Consider the following 18,359-nt stretch of genomic DNA (forward strand, 5'->3'; position numbering starts at 1 on the left):
AAAGTCAATTTAGCCTGGGCTTAACTGGCGATATAGACGATTAATAGCCCTGCACTCACCTCCGCGCATGAGTAAACATCGCGCACAGCGTAACAGGCAAGATCTACATAATATTTGCTGTAGCACACTTTACTACCGAAATCTCGGACACCTTGGAGAGGCACTAATCAGGCGAGTATCTGTCCCTCCCCCTTTTATACTTTATTACTCTTTCCAATACATTTTAAAAAATCATTCTTTATTTCCTTCTTTCTCTTTTTTCTTTACTACAGGAATGGACTTTCAGCAAATGTTACCTTCATCCTTTTCTTCAAAATGTTTTCAAAAATCGTGTTTTTTCTTCCTTCAGAAAAACTGAAATATGTAAAAGATAGGATAAAAATTTTTTTTTGGGGGGGTGGGTTCAGTGGAAGCTTGATATGACAGTTGTTTCCCATGGATGTGCAAGTGGGGGAAATCAGATAGTTTCACACTTAGTAAAAATAAATTTTTCCTCTGCACTCCATCATCTAACTTATCATCTATCACAAGTAGGCCCTTACGTTAAACAGCTTTCCTACAAAGACGTTTTATCTGCAGGTATCTTCCATTGCTTCCCGAAATACCCTATTTTGAGAGGTAAAACTGACATATCATTTGATTGCTAGAATACAGAGGATCTTGATAGAGTCAGTTTCACGTAAGAATCCAGCCTTCCATCTTCCTCTTAATTGATTTTAATCACACCGTGCTTCCCCAATGACAGGAAATTACCAGCACCCCCAAAGACGTCACCTTCATCGATTAAAGTTTCAACCACTGGAAAGACTGACGCAGAAACAGCCGATTCTTGTCAAGAGTTTCATTTTTCAGGGGATCGAATACGAGAGGAGAAAGTTTGTAAAGAGATCTTTGAATCAAATAAAAAAGAGAAGAATTTTATGAAAATTTTTGAGGATTAATAGGAGACACTTATACCAGTTTGTTGGGATGGAAAGATTAAATGAAAAATAAATAATCAAAAGCATAAGTCTCATATACATAGTATAGTTATTATTAACTAACATTTACTAGTATTTTATATCCATATTATTTATTATTATATATTTATCAAGCTAATGCAAACTTGAAAGGGGCAATCCTCCATTATATCAATATCTCAAATGAAACAATGTCATGAAAATTTAGTAGCTCTATTCTATCTAATTCATTGAAAAGAACTGGGTAGTCACAAATAGCCAAAATATTATTTTTTTATGTCCACATTTCATTATATTTCATTAAAAAGGCAATCTTTCATTTTCTAATCACTGTATTTTCCATTTCACTTGGCAACTTATACATCCTTCAATATATTTTATAATCAAATTGGACCAAAAAGTTTATTTCTTGTCCTTGGCTTTCATCGTCAATCATGATTACCATGTTTCACCAGTGATGATTTGCTTGATGATATTTCTTTATTTGGCAAGAGTTTCACTAAAAATCTATTTTCAGTTTCCTGTTTCTTAGATTAAGAAACATCTGTTTATTCAAAATATTTGGCTGTTTTGATATTTGATATTACTTTTCTTTAATATATGACAAATCATTAAATGTTTATATTACTGGGGCAGCAGGTTGTGTGCACAACTGTTGCCCTAGATATATTGACACTCCTTCAAAACAATTTTCTGTTCCAATTCACTTTACTTTTTTTTTCTTTTTTTACTTATCTCAAAAGTTCTGACTGCATGATATAATTATCGGGTCGTGTGTCTATTACAATTACACAATACCTCATTCTCGTACTTTAAAACAAACCTAAATTCAGAACTTTGCTGAAACTTAAATTTCTACCTAGATATTTGACATAAACCTACATCCAAACATGACTGTAGCTCAAACCTAAATTCTGAATATGAACACTTCAGCTTACACCTTACAGTCTTCACAAAACACCACTTTGGATCATTGCTACACCAAACACCCTTCATGAAACACCCTTTTGTATAATTTCTACACCAAGCACTCTTTCTGAAGCAGACTTTGGTATCATTCCTATACCGAACACCCATCACCCAACACCCTTCTCTATCATTTCACTTTTGAACTTCATATTCAAGTAATTCGTGGACTAACACTATGGCCCATATTCTGAAGTCAGGTTTAACTAAGACCATGGTCTAACTCTGTGTTAAAATTATGGGAAGCCAAAAGTGTCAAAATTTTTATTAAGTTGTATGTTTTTTATGTTTACTGTGCTCTTTCCTGATTCATCAATGGTGAAGACAATCATCTATTTATACTTCCTAGACAATTATGAATGATTTGAGAGCCAAATGAGCTGAATTATGATATCTCTACTATTAGAGATTTAACAATTGGCTATCCATACTTAAACCACAACTTTAAACCTGAGTTTAAGTTAAACCCGACTTCAGAATACGGGCCTATGACTTTTACATGAAGTCTGAACAGACCCACAGACTTACCTGTATGACCTGGTGGACATGCCTGCACATCAATGGTACCTGCTGGAGCATGTTCCCACTGGACACCTCTCACAACTATTGGCATGCAGAACTCAGGTTTTCTGGTGGTTTGAACAACTGCCATTGAAGGAAACATATAAAATAAATTAGAAATCATTAAATATTTTGTTAAATGAAAGATCTAGACTCTAGATATAAAGCTTGGGTTAAGATTAAGAAACAACTTCTAACATATTGACCCTTTGACTAATCAATTCTGTAACTCCCATAGACTTTGTACCCCCAACAATCTGATTCCAGTATGGATGGGTTAACCTCTTGACTACTAAATTCTCTAACTCCAATATATTTTGTCTGTGAATAGCTCTTGTATCTCTTTGCAAAGGCTCCTTCTCATCGCTTTCCTCGTTGGAATATTCCCTATCAAACTGTCATTAATTTATTGAAGACAAAAAAGCTATTGTTAGTGTAATTGAAAGGTATTTTCTACTGAAGAAAATATTTGTTCACACTATTGTTTCATGATGTGATATGTGTTCACTCATTAGATATTCATCTATTGGCATGTTTTTCCTATTTTACTCTGCTACAGATCCATATGAATTCACCAAGGACAGCGGGAGCAGTGAGCAAAAGATCACCATCCATTGGGCATCACCTGACATATCTTGCAAGGGTGCCAATGTGATGGAAATAACAAGAACAATACCCAAAGTGCGGGACATCGCCGCACCAAATTCTGCGTCGTCGACCACCAGTGAGCAAAAGATCACAATAACAATTCAATCACACTCTTTTTTAACAGCTTCCCTAAACAAATTTTCTTATTTGTTCTATTATTAGGACAGATTCAATCCTTTTTGCCATTTTCTTGCCTTCTGAATTATACTGCCTCCAGACTAGATTTCAATAGCAGTTTGATCTGTTCTAGAATAGTAAGTGACCCTTGCTTCAACTCAAAAAGTTTAGATAATTTCATCATGAAAACTATTGTGTGAGCAAGAATTTTTGAAATACATTCTAAATATTGAATAATATTTCTAACAACCACTTCCCTGCAAATCATGAAACAATGGAGTTTTACAAATACAAATTACAATAAAAGTTCTAAACGTTCATCAGGGGCCGCGGAACACGGGGGGCTGCAGCCCCCCACTTTTTTCACACCCGTACAAAAACGTAAAACAGACCGTCTGATTGTGAGTTTTGGCACGGTCAGCACCCCCCCCCTCCTTTCAAAACAGTTCCGCTGCCCCTGTTCAAGGTATTGGACTAATAGTGTTCCTCGTTAGTCTTTGAAAGGCGATGGGGTACCAAATCTTATCTCATACTTTCAGACAGAAATTAAATTGTGACATTTGTTATTGACGTTTCCCTTACCCATTTTAGTGTATAAAGTGTAATACTGAACAGAGGTCCCACTAATTAAGAAAGATACTTTCCAGATTAAAAAAGTTGACACCCCCCCTCCAATTTATTTTCATTATTACACTGGGAAGCATGATCATTTGGTTTTGAGTGCACATGTTGAAAGTGAAATATTCTTTCAGACAACATTAAAGAAAATCTAATCATAAGCTTTCAGTTTCATATTTGCAATCTCAATACATATCATGTACCTCGGCACTGTCATATTAAAGTAAATGCCCTCAAACAATGAAGTGCTGTAGGATCATGATAGTTTCAACTTATTAATCCTTGTAACTGTTCTAAACCTACACCTTTCATCAGCCGGTTGTGTATGTCGATTGCTTTCATATTGTTTAGTATATTAGGCCTGTCTATTCACTATTGTCTCTCTTTTAAAGAATGAAACCCTTGAAACCAGTCGTGTTCAAGTACAAGAGATAATTAAAAAAACATGTAAATGAGAGTTTGAGGAAGATTGAATGGATAATAATAACAAGGTTATGAGCGTTTGAATATAGAGCTAACTTTCTTATTGTTAGTCCACTTTTACTCAAAGATTTGTTGATTCTTTGATTTTTCTATTCCCACACAAGTCAACTTGTTCCAAAGACTTCATTAGGGGGTGCTGCAGCAGCCCGAGTTTGCTCAATCTCAAGATTTTAGCCCGATAAGCCCTCTTCGCGGTTAATCTCGAGATTCAAGAAACCCTGTCTCCACCATCGCAAGAAGAGCGATTCCTGCTCGAGAGAGGCATCGATGCATCATGGTCTGACGCTGTGAATAAATAATCCGGAGTGCGTCTGCACCTGCAAATTAGCGGGATAATTCATAAAATAGCGCGCTATTTTGCAAATAATCCGAAGTTGACTCGGGATTGCAATCTCAAGATTAATCCTGCAAACTAGCGCGATAATAGCGTTTCCATTACAAATAATCTTGAGATTGTTCATATCGGGATAATTTGCCAGATCAGAAATGGCGCGCTAATTTGAAAACTCAGGCTGGTGCAGACGGCCCTATTCACTTTTAATCCATGCTGTATTAGCAGTTCTATCACAATCCGTCGATGCACAAAATTGTTACGAGTACTATACACACACCTGTTGTTGATGGTGTTGTTGTTGCTGTTGTAGGCGGCCTACGGATTGTTGTTGTTGCTGCTTTGGTTGTCACAGGTGGCAGCATGGTGGTAGTACCATCTGGTAAGAGCGTGGTAGCATCGTTAGGCAACTGAGTAATGATGATCGGTTGCTTTGTCCTCTCGCGGGGTTGTGGGGTGGGTGATTTTGTGGTGACTGTTGTAGTCTCTCTTGCAGGGGTGGTGGGTGGTGCTATTGTCGTTGCTAATTTGGTGAAGGAAAAGAAACAAATAATATAAGTATGTATGCGTACTACTAGTTAGGCACAAACACTTAATTAAATTTGTATTTTTTATATTACATCAAAATTATGATGACTATTTTTTCTTCCATCCCTCAACAAATTCACAAAAGTAAACACAATACTATAAACACACATTATATTTTGATGCTCAAAACAGGTAGGCCTACATGTACATGTAAGTACCAATATTGCATATGAACAAAATAATAAATTAAGTTTGTGACATAATCAATACGAAATATGTCAAATATCACATTGGTCGATCTTAATTCAATTAACAAAAAATATAATCTATTAGAAAGAAACAAATGGTCAATTCTAACAAAACAAAAGTTTGGGATTTATTTTGCTCTAGGTAGTTACAAAAACAGTTAAGTTATTCAAATTTGTGTTAGATGACAGAAGGAACAAAATAAAATTTAAAATCATTTAAAGGTGTTAAGGTAGAAAGAATTAAAGTCAAAACCAAAATCACTCTACAACATAGACACAGATACATCGTACTCTAAATATCTGTCAAATATAAATTTCTTAGTGACGTCTGACTTTAAAAAATGCCACATTACAAGTTTTCAGCATAATTTTATTATCATTATCTAATTCTTGTTCATTTTAGACAAGGTCCATATTTAATCTACATCTTTGAAGAGATATTCGACACCTATATTCTACATGTATGCATATAATATAATAGTTTAAATTTATAAATAAATATCTCTATCTGCTCTGCGACATGTTACTCACCAAATGATTTTTTGATCACGACAAAGAGGTGATAAATTTGAGAGAAAATAGAAGAGAGAGGTCATGTTCATCATTCAAAATTATCTTCTGTTGTTCTTTAATATGAAACCTACTATTGTCAATAGACCCCTCACCATAAATGAAGTACATAATGTCTGTATGTTGAGAATATACTACGAAATACATACTACACTATACATATTAAAAATCCATTGGATATAGTGTACCACTAAAACAATAGGGAGATTATGATTTAGCTTGTGCCTCCTTGTGATTTGAAATACAGTATTAATATTTTATTTCCATTTCAATAACAGCTTCAAAGAATTGTTGGCTTCGGTGCTTTTTACAGCACTTGCTCTGCTCATAGATATCCACATGGGACTAAAATAGTAGTCAAGCTATTTTTAAATGTCCATATTTTTCAATTCATTACCAGTATTACACAAAATGTTCAAAGATTAATAGTTAGTTCTTACCTAAAATATATAGTACACCCCCATAGTATTCTAAAAATATCATGTTCTCATATTATTTAAGTACAACCACCAATAGCATGCTGATAATAAAAAAACTATACACCAGAAACTTCCAATACCAAACACTAATGTCTACTTCATGCATATACTCCACGCACTAAACATGCATAATAACAATAAAACTACTTCTATATGCAAAAACTGAACAAGACCACCCAATAAAACATGCATATAGAAAATAGACATTATAGAGAATAAACATATTGATGATGGACTGCATCTTACAAAGAGTTTGTGATTGATCCAATCAATAATAACTATGGAGAGCCAGCAAAAACATCAAGAATATTCCGTTTTTTATATAGCAACTAATACATCGGAACGACGTCTCTAAGCACTTTACAGGTATACATGTTTCCATCCAAAGTATTTTAATATGACAAACTGTGAGTGTGCATCATTATTCTGACCAATGCTCCTTCCAAATTGAATAATTCTGACATTGATCGCTTTCCATATTTTTCATTTGGATCAGTCAAAAGACTTTGTAAGACAGAGCCCACGAAGATCCCTGTAATAATAATAATAGGCCTATAGGAATTAGACAACATTATTCAGTAATAAATGGGGTTTTAGAATCCTACAACTACGATATGCATGAAATCATGCTTTAGAATAGATACTATATATTTTGCTACATGAGAACTCATTAGTCATAACAATTATTAGCAGAGTTAAAACATATATGTGAAACACAATAGATGTTATTAAAAACAAATCAGAGAATATTACATATTGATACAAATCAGGGTTCCATAACACAAAGGTTTGCAATTAATCACTTAACAGCAATAGCCAATCAAGATAAGTGTAACATGCACATTTTATTCATAACACTGACCAAGAACCAATCACAATTGTTCTTTCATATTATCAATCTGTTACAGACCTCTATGTTATGGGAGCCCAGATAACAATCATTAATACAAAATAAGACTGATAAATTACAATTATTTTTTCAGACATTTTAATACATTGATTCAGAAGGCATCAGTTGTTACTTCTAAAAGTCTTTGTAAATAAAAACTCAAATCATGTTTTTAATTCCTTTCTTTTGGATGAGGGTTGTTATTCTTTACATCAAATGTTTATCAAACAAACATTATTTTGTTTTAGTGGATAACAATTGAGTTTTTTCACAAGATAAACACTAAATTCATGAGAGAGTTTCATTATCATTTTTTATTCAAGTGAAACACTTTCTAAATATCACTCAGGGGGAAAGAAGGTACAAGTAGACAAAAAACCAACACAAAACAGATACGCAAGTAAGATATTTCAGGTGGGTGTTTCATAAAGCTGTTCGTAAGTAAAGAGCTACTTTACGATCGACTGGTGAACCTTTCTTACGCGCTAAATAATCACCAATGAACATTAATGGTAAATATAATTTACAAGACAGGATCACCAGTTGTTCGTAAAGTCTCCCCAATCTTACAAGCAGCTCTATGAAACACCTAAATACACATTTATATTTGGGGATATTGCAGTCAAGAAATTTCGTTAAACAAAGTTTTCTTTGGAAATATGATAAGGGTCCAGTTACACAAAATAGCGAGTCATCATACAGTATATAATGATCAATGTATTCAATCATGATAATGAGCTCAACAATCAATCTTTAACGTTTGTGATAAGGGACCCTGATTTCAAATCTTGTTACTATCATTTTTTTCTAAAGCATTCAGCAATATCCTTTCCCCTTCAAAATACTGCAAAAGAAAACAATTTTCAAAAATCAATAACTACTCAAACACAGGGACGTGGAAAGACAAAACATGAACCCGCGGGTGATACTTACGAACTTTTAAACAGGCAAACAAAACCTCGAGATATTTTTGAGTGCCGGGTGGGCAATCGTTGTCAAAAACCGCATCCGTAGTCTGAATTGAACAAGAGGACTTGTCGTCGCAGCTGGTCGGAGTGGTAAAATTAAAGTTTGTTAGGGAACAAAAAGAGACATGCAAATTAAGAAAGCATTCCATTGGGTCTAACAATATACAGCATTTCTACAACTGGTGGTGATTTACTATTTTTTACACTTTTTTGAAATAGATATAGAATTTTCTTTCTACGCACCTATAAGCTAACAGTATGTGAGTTAATTAATTTTGAGCTAAACACACCGGTAAATGACAAATTTGTGTTAACATTTCATAATGGTTTTCTAAGCTGATGTGTATATGCTGTCTCGATGTTGGTAAATAAAACAAAACATATTGGAACTAAACTAGTCTCGAGACCACAGACCTTGAAGGGACAAAGTATTATAGCAAGGGCTGTGAAATGAGACTATGGAAGTACTCTGAAGTAATGGCCATCATCAACTGCAACAGTGGGCAAGGCATGGTGCTTTATGCTGTGCATTCAAATATCAGATTTTGTTTCTACTAATAAGATGTGAAACTTACTGAATACCTGTATTAAGGGTGAATCGTAAGTATTTTTGGCCATGTCCTACTCTTTGGAAGAAAATTATTTATTTGTGTTTGTTGAAATCATGATTGTTTGTTTGTTTTTGTTTCGGATATATTCTTAATTAATGTAAATACAAAAGAGGCCCTGAGACATGAAGGAATGAAGAAAGTCTTGACAGACTATTTAAAACAACACTTTTTCAATCTGATTTTTATATGTATAACACTAAATGTTCACGCAAACTTGTTCATGTATTCATGTAGTAATTAATTCGGGCTAATTTTGATATGAAAATAAAAATGAATAGGATAAAATAAGAGGATGATAAGAGGAGAGAAAAGAAGAGAGAGAGAAGAAGAGAAAGAATAGGAGAGAGAAAGAGAAAATTCACGATGGTGTATTATTGTGTTGCCTTGTAACTGAACGATGTGGTATTCTTGTTGAATTCTTGTCATCTTCACCATCCTCAACAGAAGAATGATTGGACAGAGATAAAATCCTAATAAGGAGTCAAGATATTAGTCGTTAGTAATGACATGCATAGACATTCGTAAGAGGCTGGTGAATTAGTGGGGTTATGATAGAAAGTGACGATGCCGTAATCAAGTTAGTTACACTCAGCTCAGCCAGAATTTGTGCAGCTGTCGCTCGATGTTCAAACGACAGCGTGGCATGCAATCTAAAGACCGACTGGCCGAAACGATCCTCGTGTTCTTCATGCAGTCAGTGGGCAAGAGGCGGCATTCCGCTTCCCCATGCAGTTTGGATTTAGTAACATTCAGTTTTTTTTTTGAGGCGTTTCATTCCGGTTTTGTTCGTTACTCACTGGGTAATCGGCAACGTAGTTTGACTTCAAGGAATTTAGCGGGCTCTTCCGGACAAGGGTCGCCGAATAATTGCATTGTGGCGTGGATTGTGCAGGTACCACGGTTGTTACAACTGAAGAGACAGGGGTGGGTGGGGCAACCAGTCAGGGGGTAGGATAGGAGGGGGGCGGGGCAGAAAGAAGGCGTGGCCAGTCGAGAGGTGAAAAGGGAAAATCATCAGTTAAGTTAGGAAGAGATTCCAGAGAGATGGAAGAGTGCATTCAATTTTAAAGGGTTTTATTATAAAAAGGTCAAGTCCTTTGAGGAAAAAAAGGGGAAAAGAATATTTCAAATTATACTATGAAATTTAAAGATCACAAGAAAAAGAGAAATTACAGATATTATTATACCAATGATAAGTCAGATCCCAAATCGAAACACTGTGAAATACAATTAAAGGAAAGTGAAATCAAATATCAGAACATGATTTCTCATTTTGGGAAATTAAGTTAACCTCGGAGGAACTATTTCATTCCTCCAAAAAGTGTAAGAGTTGTGAAATGTGAATATAATAGGAAAGGGTGAACACCAAAGTTCAGCCCTTGATGTTCTCTCGTGAAGTGTATGATATTTCTTAATATCAAAGTTATGTTTGAATGTGCTAAACAACTAAATCATTGTTAATGTATAATATTGTCCATGTGGTCCCCACTGCCTAAATGTTTTCACTTCTATCCTAACAACAATACTATCCACTGAGCATGCAAGGTATAGTAAGCCACAAATAAAATGTCAACAAACTATCAAGGTTTTCTCAACCCGCTCCCCCCCCCCCCTCCACTGAAAGATGGCTTGCAAACAGACTGCATCATACATCACAATACATAAATTATTGATTTCTCTTTAGTTCTGGGGGCATCATGGTCTGATGGTCTGACCCTCGGTCTTTCAAACAGAGTGTCTTGTGTTTGAATCCCTGGGCCAGCCATGGCATGTTTTCCTTCAGCAAGAAAATTATCCACATTACGTTGCACCTGACACAGGTGAGGTGAATGGTTACCCATGGATTAACTCACTGGCGGATCCAGGGGGTAGCACAGCCGGCTCGTGCCCCCCCCCCCCTTTGAGAAGCAACATTAAAATTTGTAATGTAAAAATGCCATTAAGAGGTGTGCCCCCTCTTTTGAAAGTGAAGACCTTATTTTTGGGGCTAAAACCTCCCTTTTTTTCTTGTCAAATTTTTCCTCCAAAAGAATGTGCCGCCCCCTTTAAGAAAATCCTGGATCCGCCCCTGGATTAACTCCTTAAATGCAACAAGTGCTGGAAACAACAGAAGGAGCTAGAGTTGGGGGTAATTTTAAAGCATCTTCAAATAGGAAATTAGAAAAACAGCCCTTTATAAATAATTATTTATTACAATTACTAAATAATAAATTTAAGGGGGGATCAGCCCTGTTTTCTTTGTACACTATATTTTTCTCTTGTAACATTTTCTTCATTTATGCCTATTTCAAATTTCTAAAAACAAATATGATTCTTCCCTTTTCACAGCAAAAGAAGAATTAGATCTATTCATTATGGGGCAAAGAACTTTGAGGAAGGATTCCTGTTAATAGAGAGAAGGCAATAAAGGGATAATTTATTTTGAGTTGACAGGGAAAGCGTGCTCATTCCATTGAGTAAGTCTCAGGCAATTGTAAGTTATTAAAAATACACCAAAGAGGATCTAAAAATTAGTACTCCTAATATTATGACAAAGTAAATTACAATGGAACTTTTCCTTATAGCTTTCAAGTAATTTATTATGCTTTAACGTGTAATCAATATAATGTGATATGATTACTTTTTATGAGAGAAGCAAAAGATATATTCATTTAATCATTGAATAAAGAGGTAAAATTATATTTAATTACATAACTTTTTCCTGATGAAATGTTGGTTTCAAACAATGTTTTCATTGTATAGACATCACATCCTTGCAACCTGTTAGTATTAAAATGAGTTTCCTTTACAGTTTTGTTTATGAGGCAGTTGGTCTTCTTGTTTTAAATTCAGCACCATTACAATGTGAGAAACTTTTGAAAAGTCAGTTATTAATGACGACTAGATATGGTATTTTTATTTTCCCAATATCATATTTCTTCCAATTTCCTTTCCCACTAAATTATAATAAAGAAAAAAGCCTTTACTCATTGGAAGGTCAATGCCATACTTGATGTGAGCAATATATTGGCACCCCATATCTAATTAATATGCCTATTAAGACCCCTGCTTTAATTACACCGGCTAATTAGCTCAACTGCAACTTAGGACTCAAAGAGTTCAAGGTTACATAGTTAGATGCAAACAGTATCCTTTTTATTTACAAGCCACACATGGACTGTTGAAATGTGAAAGCATATATATATATATATATATATATATATATACATATACCTGGGAATGTTTCACAAAGATTTAAATATGATTTTAAGTCGCACTTAAAGGCCGACACGTACATGACATGCAACGGGCAATCTTATCGATCAATACGCAGTAGTGCGCGTTCTCTTGGCATGATCTGACTAATGCGCTAATGCTTTTTATACTGCATACAACTAGGCATTTAAGTAAGACTCAAAGTCATGCTTAAATCTTTGTGAAACACCCCCCTGAAGTGGTATTTTAATGTTTTGGTTTACTAAAGAACTGATCAGGTAATATTTTAACTTTGACCAAAAAATTTTGAACTTTAAATGGCAACGATCAATTTATACTGTATTTTTCTAGAGCGATTGAACATTTCTATTTAATAATTTTTTAATTGTTCAAACTTTGTTAATCATAAGAATATAAAACAAGTGTGAAATATAAAGGTTTTAAAGTCTTGCAATCTTTTAATTGATATTTGATACAAAAGAAACCTTCACAACATATTCCATAAAAAATTATTAGATTTAAATGTCTATGATCTAAAGATAATTCAACTGTATTCTGGTATTCCTTGTTGTGCAAAATATTAGCAACTCTGGTAAAATCTACAATGTATTTCAAGTCTACATGTAATACAAACAATCCACTGTGTAAGTCTCTAATTGTGTTTTTTTTCTTTTTACTTCTAACTTTCTTCTAATAATCTTCTGATAAGCTCTTTGTGAAATCTAACTAAAACACAGCTGTAGTGACAAATAAAACACATCAAATAATATTTATCTATTTGCAAGAAAAATAAGGACATAGGTCAGTCCAGAAGCAGATCAAGAATTAACTGGGGGGTGGAGGGGGGCATTTTCTGACTGAGCAAAAAATTACTCCAAAATGGGCATCTACCCATCCCCCCCCCCCCCCCCGGATCTGCACCTGGATCTAACAAAGGTTACTTACAAGTTCAAACATTAAATGCAACCCCAATCTCTGTATCTTATGTAATTGACTCCTTGATTGATGTCATCCTTTCAGGTGAGAAAATATTCATTTATAAGGGCTATTTTTTCTTCACATTGAGGTTTCTTTAATTTTAATGGCTACTTTTTGGTGCAATGAATGAGCAAATGCACATATCAATATTCTGCCATATGTAGAAATTGATTTTAAAAAAAATATTCCTGAAAATTTTTTATGGCAGATCTTGGGGTGACTCTTGAAAAGGCAGTAGCCCCAAAGCATGTAATGTTTGGAATTAAAGGGCCATTTACGCTGCCATGAGGGCGAAATCACCTATACTTTTCAGTAAGAATGTTTGTTGGTTCATGTCATTTACTTTTTTGTTTTATTGATCTTTTATTCATCATCCATTCAATGTAAGCTTATCTTATATATTTTGGCTCCAAGAATTATCTTATCTAATCTTTAAGATATGACATGCATGTCAAGATAAATCGGTTTTAACATTTAGGCCTGCCTATATGAATTTCCACATCCTATTAGATTTGGTAAAATATCTTAAATAGCACTGTCTATTATAAACAAACATCTTATCATTGGTTGCTCTTTGGAGTCTACCAAAATGGAACCAGGATTAAGGGATAAATCCGATAAAGTATTTATTAGTCACTCACTGTAACAAATATTTTCTACCAATAGCATCCTGAAGCCCCTCTAAGTGGGACCAAAGGTGATGATAATAATAACAACGGCAATTGCTGATAAAACTCCTTGAATTTTGTACTGATCAAATGGTATATTACAATATGGATATCATGTTTGCATTTTCTGTGTTATTTTCTTATTAGAATGGAAAAGACATGCGGATTTCTCTCAAATTGTTGAAATAGTTTAATTTCAAACATCAACTGAATAAGTGTCTGCAACTTTGCATCAGAATGTGTATGTATCCTTGTCCTTATATATTCATATCCATAGGCAACGATTTCGTAAGATTTTTGGTCCATTGGGGGGGGGGGGGGCTAGACGAACCTCTCCCATTGGCTCTTGTTCATAATTAAAAAATCGGGGGGGGGGCATATCCCACCACCCCCCCCCCCCCCCTTTGGATCGCCACCAATGTTTGTATTATCTTAATTCACAGAAATTCACAATCTCTTCTGTTTAAATAAGTTAATACTAATGAGACTCTTTATTAAGTGTTAATCAGATCACCAACATGCAAATTGCCTGATTGTCTATGGATAGATGGAGTGACAAAGATAAAGAAAATACTTGAAACATAATTAATCTTGGCAAGAATATCTTAGGAGCTGGTAGAGATAAGGCCAGATTTCAGACCAGCACCAGATGAGTCATGTCTTGATGAATGTGTTTTAATGTAAACATGTTAATATGTGTAAAATGGACCTTGTACCTGGTTCTGTTTACATCCCATCATGTGTATGCATTTCTGTTCTTCTGTCTGATGACTCTTTAAAATTTTCCCATTATGAATTGTCCCAATTTCTTTGGCCATTACAATGGATCGGTCTTAGGCAAGGAGTTCCAAGTTCGATAATCTTTTTTCTCCCAACATCTTTGTAGATGTGACAAAGACCGTTGTCGAATAAGTCAAAGCCAAACCAAGCAGAATGTGGTCTCACAGGACAGCCACAGATTCATGCATGGTCATTACGATTTCTTTCATGGTTTTGTTGAAATTATCTTTCAACAAGTCGATTACTTGATTAATCTCAGCTACAAATCCTGATCTCTCTCAAGATTTATGCTCTAAATTCCAAGAGTTTAAAATTTATCCAAATGAGAAGTGACCAGCTGAAAATTGGATTTGGACTTAAAACTTGTTGATTTAAATATAAAGCTAAAGATTTGAGTTTATATATTCTGAGATTAGTGTAGTCAATAAGTTTAAAAATAAATCCAATATTTGGCTGCTCACTATTCACAGCCAACCAGGATTTATTTCAAATCCTTGAAATTTAGAGAGTATCTGTGCAACTATGAAAAAGCAGGGGGCAGTTTCATGAAAGCGTGATCTCACTGCCATCTTTATGGAAAGCAAAGCTGGACAGTGGGTTGATTGGACAAAATGTAGACACGTGGAATGGTAAAGCTTAGTCTTTTAACAGATGATTATTGTCCATCTTGGATTTCCACATAGATGGCATCAAAGCTGGGGGCTGTTTCATAAAACTTGTTACCATAACAAATTCACTGAATTCATTCAATTTGATTGGCTGAGAGCAAACTTGTTATAGAAACTGTGCAAAGACAATTCTTTATGAAACGGGTCCCTGGAGTTAAAACGCTTTCATGAAAACAGGCCCAGGAATTCCCCCAAGAATTTTGTCATGATCATATATTCTATGGTTGACAATGATGATGAGATGAGTCATATATATATTCAATGATATTTTGTAAAGAAATTATGAAAAGGAAAGAATAATGAACAAAAAATACAACTGACCTGTGTATTAGTGAACACATCTTTAACAAAAATTATTCAATAGTTTGCCAGAGGTTTTTCAGGCATAGCAACAATAAGTATGCAAAATGGAATCCAAGTGCAAAATGTATATTGATACCAGGTAAATTTACTTTGATACTAGTAATACTAGTCCTCAGAAAAAGAGCACTAATACATTTGAATAACCTAGCAAATTAAAATAACGTTTTAGCAGTGAATGATGACTTTTGAAACCAACTGCCACAATCAGCTTCAAATGGAATGGAAGTATGAAAGTAATATTATGATATTTTTAAACTGAAATATGAAATAGGAATATGACAATATGAGTGAATTGGCAAGGTGCAAAATAGACGTTTAAAAAGAAAACTTCACTTGTTACCTACCTATTGGCAACGATTTCTTTGGCGTTGTCTGAAAAACACTCCGAGGTTATCACAGGCCCACTCGTACACGTTACATTGTCCGTACGCCCAAAGTTTGCCGATTCAATATAAATAACGAATCCAACGGGGCAGCGTAAATCCATTGTTTTGCTCTCGCATACACTGGTGTAGAAGAGGTTTTCCATACCTGACTGACGTCTTCTCCGTAAACCTGGTACGCTAGCTGCAATTACAAAAATTGAAACGAAAAGAGAAGTGATGAAAGGTAGGTTTTAAAAAACATATTCTAATCAGAATAATCAAAAACAGTTACTGAATTCCGAGTGTTAATTGCAAAGTCACCAGTTTTGTGTGATATGTAAAATAGAAAATTTCACATAAATTGGGAGAACCAACAAAACATGATTTTGGGGCGAAAAAGGTATCAATTACAATTATACAGCTATATCATATTAATGAACGGAATAAGAAAATACATGTAGTGCACTAGCAGAAAATATAAAATATTAAAATGACTTGAGGAAAATGCTGAAGTAAGGGCGATAAATGAACAAGAAAAGTTCTAGTAGGATAAAAAGCAATACAGGTACAGGTATGTCCCCTTCTTATCCTTTGGTTCTCTAATTAATCCTGACAAGAGGGTTGAGATGACTAGTAATCTTACAGCGGTACATTATCCATCCAGACGAACCATTCACACTACAAACTTGTATTCAAGGTAGTATGATCCCGGGGGGGGCACTCGACCAAAAAAGTGGTAGGGGTGTGCCGCGGGCGAGGCAAAAAACGGGGGCCTTGGAGCGGGCTTATTGTAAAAAGGAGGGTCCTCGGAACGGGCTTCGGAACTACAAATGTTTGTGAAACGGGGGTCCTCGGAACGGATCTCCGTATCTCTGTGAGTGCGTATGCATCCCTATGGAACGGGCAATCGTGCATGACGCAGCTATAGCGCGGCCTCCGCCGGGTGCGCTCGCGCTTAGGCGATGGTCGAAAAGCGCTCTACGGCCGCTTTTCACCAAAATTGTAGCAAATCAACGCGACCGGAACGGCGTAACGAAATATATGCGAAGCTTTGGAGCGGATTTCTTTCTTCTTTTTTCTCGATAAGAAGGAAATGCTATGCCTTGGAGCGGCTTTCTTTGTTCTTTTTCTCAATAAGACAAAAATGCTATGCCTTGGAACGGAAATTTGAGTGTAAAAATGGGGGTCCCCTCCGCGGCACATACCCACTATGCATTATATACTGAGTGCCCCCCCCGGGAGTATGATCTTATGGCAAATGAATATCAGTATTCCCAGGAATAATTCCTGGAAGGACTCAAGGCTGTGCCCCTCTTCCCCTAGAATTGTTTTTGTAGTATGTGACTATGTGCAAAGAAAATTGATTGTGAACTTTCGCATGTTTTCTATTGCTCTGAAATGAAGGCAGTGCTGCACCAGCCCGAGTTCGCTCAATCTCGAGATTTTAGCCTGATCGGCCCTCTTCGCGATTAATCTTGAGATTCAAGAAACCCCGTCACCACCAGCGCAAGAAGAGCAATTCCTGCTCGAGCAAGGCATCGATGCATTACGGTCTGGCGCCGTGAATAAATAATCCCGAGTGCGTCTGCACCTGCAAATTAGCGGGATAATTCGTAAAATAGCACGCTATTTTGCAAATAATCCCAAGTTGACTTGTGATCGCAATCTCAAGATTAATCCAGTGAACTAGCACGATAATTGTGTCTCCATTATAAATAATCTCGAGATTGTTCAGATCGGGATAATTTGCTGGATCAGAAATAGCGCGCTCATTTGAAAACTTGGGCTGGTGCAGACGGCCCGTATGTTGGATTTTGGAGGTCTGAATGAAGCAAAGGGGCATGATGATGATTCAGTCATTATGAGCAAGAGATGAAATTTTACAATGAACTTATTATTTCCTGAATCATTCCACATTCTTGTATTACAGCAGGTTCACACACATTACAGAGGAAAAGTGCAATTTGGACATTGTATTTTGAATCACGATTCAACCTTTTTTGGAAGAGGGGAGGGAATGAGAGCAATCTAAAATCGTTCAAAAGTTTTCAATCCATGTCCTGAGGCTTATAAGTAATAGAAGTAACAAGGCATTTCAATGATTTTCAAGATTTTCTCAAATTTTCATTTTGTGCGAGAAACAACTTTGCAATGACATAAAGCTTTTTAACTACCTACCCTTGATAAATATGCACAAGATCAACAAGTGAGCCGATGTACTTTCAAATGTAACATTGGGTAACCATGGAATTTCTGTGTCTACAATGTTTACACAATCATCTGTTTGCTCATATTATGAGCTTTGAACTTCATACAGCTTCTCCAAATGAACTCTATATTACAAGCCTACAGCAATTAGGTAGGTT

At 35.4% G+C, this 18,359-nt stretch overlaps 1 protein-coding gene across 3 annotated transcripts; it reads right to left on the reverse strand.

The window, feature by feature from the left end:
- Positions 1-265: 265 nt before the first annotated feature.
- On the reverse strand, positions 266-16,191 carry LOC129270815 (adhesion G protein-coupled receptor L1-like). Of its 3 annotated transcripts, XM_064106754.1 has the most exons (5): positions 15,973-16,191; positions 8,331-8,443; positions 4,964-5,206; positions 2,425-2,570; positions 1,689-2,115 (listed from the first exon to the last, which is right to left on the reverse strand). In XM_064106754.1, exons 1-5 carry the CDS (start codon positions 16,155-16,157, stop codon positions 2,080-2,082), a joined length of 723 nt encoding a protein of 240 aa, XP_063962824.1. In that variant the 5' UTR covers positions 16,158-16,191; the 3' UTR covers positions 1,689-2,079. The 3 variants fall into 3 exon arrangements, with proteins under 3 accessions (XP_054764118.2, XP_063962824.1, XP_054764120.2); XM_054908143.2 differs by having other exon boundaries at positions 266-2,570; XM_054908145.2 differs by lacking the exon at positions 1,689-2,115 and having other exon boundaries at positions 2,294-2,570; positions 4,964-5,194.
- Positions 16,192-18,359: the final 2,168 nt, after the last annotated feature.

This window comes from Lytechinus pictus, chromosome 11, assembly GCF_037042905.1.
Source record: "Lytechinus pictus isolate F3 Inbred chromosome 11, Lp3.0, whole genome shotgun sequence".
Classification (NCBI taxonomy): Eukaryota; Metazoa; Echinodermata; class Echinoidea; order Temnopleuroida; family Toxopneustidae; genus Lytechinus; species Lytechinus pictus.

What these genes read in the sequence shown, in the direction of transcription:
- LOC129270815 (XM_054908143.2), bottom strand. Translation starts at nt 16,157, where the DNA reads ATGGAAAACCTCTTCTACACCAGTGTATGCGAGAGCAAAACAATGGAT. An exon ending in AAAGAAATCGTTGCCAATAG is followed by an intron (nt 8,444 to 15,972) that starts GTAGGTAACAAG and finishes CACTCCGACCAG; the next exon opens with CTGCGACGACAAGTCCTCTT. An exon ending in GTTTGCCTGTTTAAAAGTTC is followed by an intron (nt 5,207 to 8,330) that starts GTAAGTATCACC and finishes TCACCAAATTAG; the next exon opens with CAACGACAATAGCACCACCC.